Source organism: Diaphorina citri, unplaced genomic scaffold, assembly GCF_000475195.1.
Source record: "Diaphorina citri unplaced genomic scaffold, Diaci psyllid genome assembly version 1.1 scaffold123, whole genome shotgun sequence".
NCBI lineage: Eukaryota > Metazoa > Arthropoda > Insecta > Hemiptera > Psyllidae > Diaphorina > Diaphorina citri.
This window is the reverse complement of record NW_007377560.1, coordinates 320,561-329,555: the sequence shown is the minus strand read 5'-3', so window position 1 is coordinate 329,555 and position 8,995 is coordinate 320,561. Positions and strand designations below refer to the sequence as shown.

The following is an 8,995-nucleotide window of genomic DNA, read 5'->3' as shown; positions in this document are numbered from 1 at the left end:
GTACATAACATATTTAGTTGATTTTTTAGAGAATCCATGTAAGTTTATTTATTTTTCCGACTAATATTTTGATTGTGCATAAAGTAGTACAAATCTCTACATATTTGTGATTAAATATCTTCTCCTTCTAATATTTATTTTATAAAAAATTATAGTCGTTAATTAGCGTTTATTTTCCTTTAATTTTTTAGAAGATAATTTTTTTTTCATTTTCATTGAAAAAAAATAATAATTAATTGTCTTTACCAGTATTTCTTGCTTCTTTTAACATTCCTTCATCATAAAATATCATACTGGAATTTTCATTCCTATTTTTGCCTTTTTTTTAGTTGATAGATAAATTTCAGTCGAGTTTTCAACTACTCTTTTTGCAAGAAAAAAAAAAATCGAGGAAAGTTGATTTTTTTTTTTTTATTTATTAAAGAAGTAATTTATGTCCATTTTAAAATTAGAACCAGCTAGAAAATTATTTCAAAGAAATATTTTCAAGAAAAAAAAATCAGAAAAGGCTATTTGATTAGATGGATGGAAATCCAAACTGCCTCGAATAAACCGATTTTTTCACAATTTCGTAATTTGGATTTTTATTTTCTTTCTCAGTATAGTTTATTATTATTATTATTTACAAATATATTTTTGTAATAAACAAGTGCAATAAGGAATAACAGGATTTATTTTTTCTTAATTAAGAATATTTTATTTATTAAAATTTGTACATTTTTTTCTATAAAATATCTAAATAAAGTAGATTGAAAATAAGAACTCTTTATTAACAAACAAAACAGAGTTGCTTTTATGTCTGTTTTTTGTAATTTTCTTTTAGAAGAGTCTTTTTTTTACAATTTTGTTGTTCTATTACTTTTATTTCCTTCTTTGAAAACATAAGCAAAATATTCTTCAAGAGTACGCTATGCTATCTAACTTCTAAACTCTAAAGCAACAAAATTACAAAAATAATAAAGTAAATAGAAAACGATATGTACCTAATCTGGCAATTTGCTAATTCACCTAAGACGTCAATTTTTTTCCCCCCCCTTTAAAGCCCTTTACTTCTACGGACAGTAAGTCGTTTGCGAGTAAAAAGAACAAATTTTTGCTTTGTACCATAGAAAATTTCTATATTACCAAGCAAAAATTGCTAGATGATATGCCATATCGTGTAATCCTACATTAATAAGAATAACCCATTACTTCTTTATTCCCTAGCTCTACCTTGAAACTGTCCGATTTGTTTTCCAGACTACAATCTGCTGAAGGAGATCCATTTCAATCCTAGCACTCAGCTCCTTATCAATGCTGTCACGCTAGAGAGAGAACTCCTCAAAGCCAACATGAGCAGTCGATTTTATACATGCCCCAAGTGTAAAAACAATTTCCGTAGCAAGGGCTGGCTCCGGAGGCATTTCATGTTGAACTGTTTTAAACACAAATAAATCGATCAAACAAGAAAATTGACATGAAAAAAGAAATGGTTTTATTAATGTCCATTGTCATCCACAATAAATGGATAGATATAAGTTAATTGGCCCAAACTCATACATATAAAGAAAGATCTTGTTTGAATAAAACCCATGTTGAAACTATCTTTATTACAAAAATTCTACGAATTGTATATTCGAAATGCATTACAGCGAATAGTTTTCACTGATTCACTGTTATTTGTTTTCATAATTCGATCCTCACTATTGTCGATTCTCATCCTCACTAAATATTCGACCCTCACTAAATACTCAATTGATCGATCGATATTATTTGTACATCACTAAATTGCATCTCACTGATGTTATCTACCTGTTACAATCATTTGAAACAGCATATTTACTGTGTAATACTTACAATTCCTTACAAACAGCTAATCAATGTTTTCAGTATTTTCTACAACAATACTTTCCATTTAGTCAATGTAGTTTTTGTTGCCGTTTCTCTCTAACCAGAGTGATTTCATGTTTTATTTTGACCTAACCAAAGAGTTGTTTTTGAAATGTTTTTTTAACAAATAATACTCCCCATGTTTGCAACGGATTTACCTGTGTTGATTTCTTTGCTTTCTTGAATCTATGTATTTGTCTTAGTTTGTTTTAGTTTTGAATTAACATCCGCGTCCCACATGTCAGCAGTGTAAGCAAAGCAGAAAAATAGGCTTGGACACTGTCTAAGTTACGAGTAGACAGGTATAGTTTTTCAAAGAAAAATTAGTCCCTTGAAATTTGTGGGTTTTTTTTTCGACATTTAGAGTGTGAAACTATTTCCTATAATGAATACCACACATTCCTAAAAAAAAATGGTCACTTTTTCTATCAACAATTTTTTATTGTTCAAGGAGGAGAATACTTATCCAATAGCCATGGTACTTTACTAATTTAGAAATCTACAACTCCCTCCTCCCTCAATAATTCAAAATATTGAAAAAAGATTTAGAAGACTTTAGAACTGTCCATTTGAGGTTGTTAAAATATCAGAGGAAAAGATGTTCGTTTTATATTGAAGCCCTCATCCACAACCTAATATTCATTTTATTATACCAACTGAAATTTGGTTGGTCCTGGAACACTGCCCTGCGCTCAGCTCAACGTTTTCCGAGGCACTCCTGTGTGTGTGTTCCCAAATGATTATGCCAATACCCCTATGTTTACAGACGATCACCGGAAGTACTTTCCATCCTACCTCACTCCCCCCGGCCACGAAGACCCCAACGAGGGATCTCCCGAGCATCTATCCCGCAAGACGTCCAAACACACCAAGAAACTTCTCAAGTATAAGCTCTACTTTGATGCCCTGCACAATATGAACGGAACCACAACGCCAGCAACGAACAACAACTTGAACTTCCAATGCCCGAACTGTTTCGTAAAGTCCTACAAGTATATCTCAGCACTGAGGCGACATCTGACATACGAGTGTGGGAAGGAGGAGCGGGAGTTCATTTGTATGTTGTGTCTCAAACAGTACAAACGGCGCGACCACTTGCAGTGCCATATTAAGCTGAAGCATCACTACGATATGGTTAGCCAAAACAAGGTGTGGCAGGATTTCGTTAAGCATTGAGTGAAATGTGAACCTGGTCAAGCAGAGTTGTATTCGATTATAAAAGTCAGTCAAACATGGCTGAACCGATGAGAGATTTCGCTGTGTTTACACGTCCAAAGTGGAATCTCATTGGTTCAGGCATGTTTTGTTTCACATAATCGAATACGATACCGTATTGGATTATGTGACTTTTCTTTATAGTCAACATGGCTGAACCAATGACATTCCGCTTTAAACGTCCACACTTGCTCCACAAAGCCGAATCTCGCAGTCTCATTGGTTAAGCCATGTTGACTATAAAAAAGGTCACATAATCGCATTGGCACAGCTTCATTGGCATTGTTCAGTAGTATGGAGTGAGTACCAAGTCTGTTGGTAAAACGTTAAGGCCTGTCTCAAATTGGAAACGTAGACACGCGGCTTTTTCGCCTGCAAAATGAGCTACTACTGAGGCAACTTGAACATTGTTAACCGCTAGGAAGGTTCGGAGACCGTTCGGACACATGATTTGAGCAATTCTCACTACATGACTTGGTTTTCACTCCTGAGAATTGCATTTAAAGACAGTTTTGCCCTGGATCCAAATGCAAAATTATCTTTGTTTTGCCTTCAAAATCTTTTTTCCCACTCCCCTAGTCAACTGTTGATTTTGAAAATTCTACGAATATAATATTAGCAATCCAAATGATTCTTTCTCCTGGATCCAAATGCAAAATTATCTTTGTTTTGCCTTCAAAATCTTTTTTCCCACTCCCCTAGTCAACTGTTGATTTTGAAAATTCTACTAATATAATATTAGCAATCCAAATGATTCTTTCTTCACACTCGTATGTCAGATGTCGCCTCAGTGCTGAGATATACTTGTAGGACTTTACGAAACAGTTCGGGCATTGGAAGTTCAAGTTGTTACGATCGATCAATTGAGTATTTAGTGAGGGTCGAATATTTAGTGAGGATGAGAATCGACAATAGTGAGGATCGAATTATGAAAACAAATTTTAATTACAGTGAATCAGTGAAAACTATTCGCTGTAATGCATTTCCAATATACAATTCGTAGAATTTTTGTAATAAAGATAGTTTCAACATGGGTTTTATTCAAACAAGATCTTTCTTTATATGTATGAGTTTGGGCCAATTAACTTATATCTATCCATTTATTGTGGATGACAATGGACATTAATAAAACCATTTCTTTTTTCATGTCAATTTTCTTGTTTGATCGATTTATTTGTGTTTAAAACAGTTCAACATGAAATGCCTCCGGAGCCAGCCCTTGCTACGGAAATTGTTTTTACACTTGGGGCATGTATAAAATCGACTGCTCATGTTGGCTTTGAGGAGTTCTCTCTCTAGCGTGACAGCATTGATAAGGAGCTGAGTGCTAGGATTGAAATGGATCTCCTTCAGCAGATTGTAGTCTGGAAAACAAATCGGACAGTTTCAAGGTAGAGCTAGGGAATAAAGAAGTAATGGGTTATTCTTATTAATGTAGGATTACACGATATGGCATATCATCTAGCAATTTTTGCTTGGTAATATAGAAATTTTCTATGGTACAAAGCAAAAATTTGTTCTTTTTACTCGCAAACGACTTACTGTCCGTAGAAGTAAAGGGCTTTAAAGGGGGGGGAAAAAAATTGACGTCTTAGGTGAATTAGCAAATTGCCAGATTAGGTACATATCGTTTTCTATTTACTTTATTATTTTTGTAATTTTGTTGCTTTAGAGTTTAGAAGTTAGATAGCATAGCGTACTCTTGAAGAATATTTTGCTTATGTTTTCAAAGAAGGAAATAAAAGTAATAGAACAACAAAATTGTAAAAAAAAGACTCTTCTAAAAGAAAATTACAAAAAACAGACATAAAAGCAACTCTGTTTTGTTTGTTAATAAAGAGTTCTTATTTTCAATCTACTTTATTTAGATATTTTATAGAAAAAAATGTACAAATTTTAATAAATAAAATATTCTTAATTAAGAAAAAATAAATCCTGTTATTCCTTATTGCACTTGTTTATTACAAAAATATATTTGTAAATAATAATAATAATAAACTATACTGAGAAAGAAAATAAAAATCCAAATTACGAAATTGTGAAAAAATCGGTCTCTTTGGTTAGGTCAAAATAAAACATGAAATCACTCTGGTTAGAGAGAAACGGCAACAAAAACTACATTGACTAAATGGAAAGTATTTTTGTAGAAAATACTGAAAACATTGGTTAGCTGTTTGTAAGGAATTGTAAGTATTACACAGTAAATATGCTGTTTCAAATGATTGTAACAGGTAGATAACATCAGTGAGATGCAATTTAGTGATGTACAAATAATATCGATCGATCAATTGAGTATTTAGTGAGGGTCGAATATTTAGTGAGGATGAGAATCGACAATAGTGAGGATCGAATTATGAAAACAAATAACAGTGAATCAGTGAAAACTATTCGCTGTAATGCATTTCGGTTTTGATGTGGAACTGTTGGATGGATTGAGGTTGGGTTGCAGATGAGGTTGTCCTTGCATGGAAGCTGCTGCTAACTGTCTCCGATAATGATTCATCTGATTTGAATGCTGAAGATTTCGGTAGAATTGCTCAAATTTTGCTGTGAAAAATAATCAAGAATTTTTTAAAGGATATAACACATGCGAATAACATAACTAGTTCTAGTGTATCTCTTTCAATGTTACCCATTTTGTCAATGTTAATTGATAAACACATAGCTTCCAAATGAAGCAAATACGTGCTAGCGCGAATTGTTATAAAATTATTTCATTTCATATAAAAATGAAGACGAATATTGTGACAAGTTCATTCCCAAACGGAACAGATGCTTTGATCCCAAACGGAAGCACTTACAAACCTACGAACCAATCAATGAAGTATTTACAAAAATACATGAAATGAACTGTTCAAATTCAAAGTGTAAATTCTTACCTGAAGCTTTAGGATTTTGGTTATGTTGAATAAAACGACCCAGGACATTCCAATAAGCTATAAATGCACAGAGTTCCTTCCACCAGAGAGAGATTTATGTTAACGGGAAAAAAGAGAGTTGGTTGTAGCTTTGAAAAAGTCCCCCATAAACCGATAGAAGAAGAATTGAGCGAAAACGAAATTCAAAGAATTTGAAACACAACCGGAGACCACTCTTCCAAAGTTAAAACACTCAACAGTTCATTACTAAGAACCAAGTGTCTATCTTTGATTATATTTTTATTCTAATTATTTAATGCGCAAGTATTAATTTTCAAAAAAGTCAACTCAATAAAAATGAACTTTTGGAAAAGTGGTCTTAATATTTGAATGCATAATAGCTTTGTTAGTAGAAGCACATAGAGTATGACTGTACATTGAAACATGAAATCATGATAATATTATACAGATCGAGATGGCCTATTAAACAATTAATGAGCATTTTGAGCATTTTCTGAAATTTTGTACAAATGTTGTAACTTACACAGTTGAATGTTGACGGTAATTCTAAATGAGTTAAACGCCAAAAATGCAAAATTTTGCAATACAAACAGAGAACAATAAGATAACACAAAGCCAGTCAGAAGTTCTATCCAAGCTACTGTCAGCACAATCCAGTCCTGTACAACTGAGCTTACCACATCAGTTTGCAACACCAATGAACCCCAGACAATATGATGCTAACAAATCTCAGAATTCCAGTATGGGTGAATGTATTGGCGATTTCAATAGTGGAGGCCAAGCAAGTAGTAAACATGTAGATTTCATTAACTTGGAAGAAAATAGCCATGACACAGATGAGCGATTTCAATAGTGGAGGCCAAGCAAGTAGTAAACATGTAGATTTCATTAACTTGGAAGAAAATAGCCATGACACAGATGAAGATGATGAGTTAGTAGAAGGTCTTGAACCTTTTGTACATATCGACATCGATCCTTTTCATGACGTGGATACAAGTGGACCTGAAAGAGATGATGAACACAATGATCCCAACTCATCTGAAACAGTTTCTAGTTTGAATATCTCAGAAGAAAAACACATCCTTTTCATAACGTGGATACAAGTGGACCTGAAAGAGATGATGAACACAATGATCCCAACTCGTCTAAAACAGTTTCTAGTTTGAATATCTCAGAAGAAAAACACACTGTAGTTAAAACAAATGAAAACGAAGACATCACCGAGTCAAACAGTGCATTGAAATCCATCTTGAATGCCAAAACTATAAACAAACTGGATGACTCTGAGCCCAAAACAAATGTAGAGAGAAAGACTGATACTCTTAAAGAAGAACCTTGTGAAGCGACTGATAAAATATCCAAAGAACAAACTGAAAAGACTGATGACAAAGTACGGGTAGAAAATAATGATAGCCCTCTGAACAAAATGTCCCATGTCGAACATAAAACGGACCCAGATGTTCAAATAAATAAAACTGAAATAACTGAAGAAAATGAACAGAATGAGATACTTCCTGAAGTTGATGAAACTTTGAATATTTCAAAAAACACATTGAAGGTTGATCTACAAGTAGCACAATAAAAATAATGGACTTTAATTGCCTTCACATCTAGACTTTGAAACTGATTTTGTCGACCTAGTGTTTGTCATGTAGACATTAGCAATATTTGCATTCATGAGGAAAACGATTTCGATCACTAGGTGGACAACACTAGGAAAAATAATCTTCACAAACTTTATGTATACTATTTGTACCTTGCATTTATCTTTTGACTTTAGAAGGTTGTATTTTTTTAGTATATTTATTTAAATACATAGTTTTCTCTAGAAAATTAAGTTATTTATTACGATATTTTATTTAGACTAAAGGCTGTTGAGTATAGAGGCTGCTAGTCTGTGCGTTAAGGGTTCAAATTCCGTCCAGGTCATTGGTATCTTTGAAATCCGTGTTGGATCTTGCTATAATGCGTGAATAGAACGAACTTCGAAGGTTCAATTAAGTTTTGTGTATGTTTATGTTTAAATAGATCTTCGTAATAAAACGACTATTTTTTTTGCAAAAAAATTTTTTTTTTTTTTTTTTTTTTTTTTTTTTACACTATTGGATAAGGTTAATGAGTAATGAGATAGGTACATAACATATTTAGTTGATTTTTTAGAGAATCCATGTAAGTTTATTTATTTTTCCGACTAATATTTTGATTGTGCATAAAGTAGTACAAATCTCTACATATTTGTGATTAAATATCTTCTCCTTCTAATATTTATTTTATAAAAAATTATAGTCGTTAATTAGCGTTTATTTTCCTTTAATTTTTTAGAAGATAATTTTTTTTTCATTTTCATTGAAAAAAAATAATAATTAATTGTCTTTACCAGTATTTCTTGCTTCTTTTAACATTCCTTCATCATAAAATATCATACTGGAATTTTCATTCCTATTTTTGCCTTTTTTTTAGTTGATAGATAAATTCTTTCTCCATGGTACGATTATCTGTTGCCATTTTTCTGTCTGCTCTACAAATTTTCGTCTAGAAGAGAGATATGTCTCTCCCTTGTGGGTCTATTTAGTCCACAACGACTTTATTTGAATACTCAAAAACAATTTCCCAGTACATACTCGTAATTATGTAATTATAATTAAGTAAATTGTTTAATAGAATAGCTTTTTATCTATTTATTATTTTATACCAAAAATCTTTAATTTTTTATAGTTTTTGAAGTGCCTTATTTTTAGGTTGGTAATAATTTTGTTTTAAGGCCATATTTATGAACAAATTCTGGCTCTCTAGCTGCATTGAAGCTTTAATTCCAAACATCTGATTGGACAAAATTGGTTTCAGTTTAAACTTGAGGCGAGAATATTTGTTCTTGAAATGGGATGTTGGTTTTAGAGCCATGTACAATATGATCAAATTACATTATAATTATAATAACTTATAACCAAATATAAAACTAGTCTCATTAGGTTTATCTAATTATTATTATTTTGTTAAGACTTTTCCATGTATAAATAATAATTAAATATTAA

General features: G+C 32.1%; 1 protein-coding gene across 3 annotated transcripts in view; it reads left to right on the top strand.

The window, feature by feature from the left end:
• LOC113465539 (putative uncharacterized protein DDB_G0291812) overlaps positions 1-7,649 on the top strand; it is a 23,381-nt gene extending 15,732 nt beyond the window's left edge. For 2 of the 3 annotated variants that reach the window (XM_026820134.1, XM_026820135.1), the window contains exons 3-5: positions 6,568-6,739; positions 6,822-6,935; positions 7,043-7,649. In XM_026820134.1, coding sequence (XP_026675935.1) covers positions 6,568-6,739; positions 6,822-6,935; positions 7,043-7,545 — 789 coding nt within the window. In that variant the 3' untranslated portion in view covers positions 7,546-7,649. The remainder of the gene's footprint in view (positions 1-6,567; positions 6,740-6,821; positions 6,936-7,042) is intronic. The other variant, XM_026820136.1, reaches the window with a different exon arrangement.
• Positions 7,650-8,995: the final 1,346 nt, after the last annotated feature.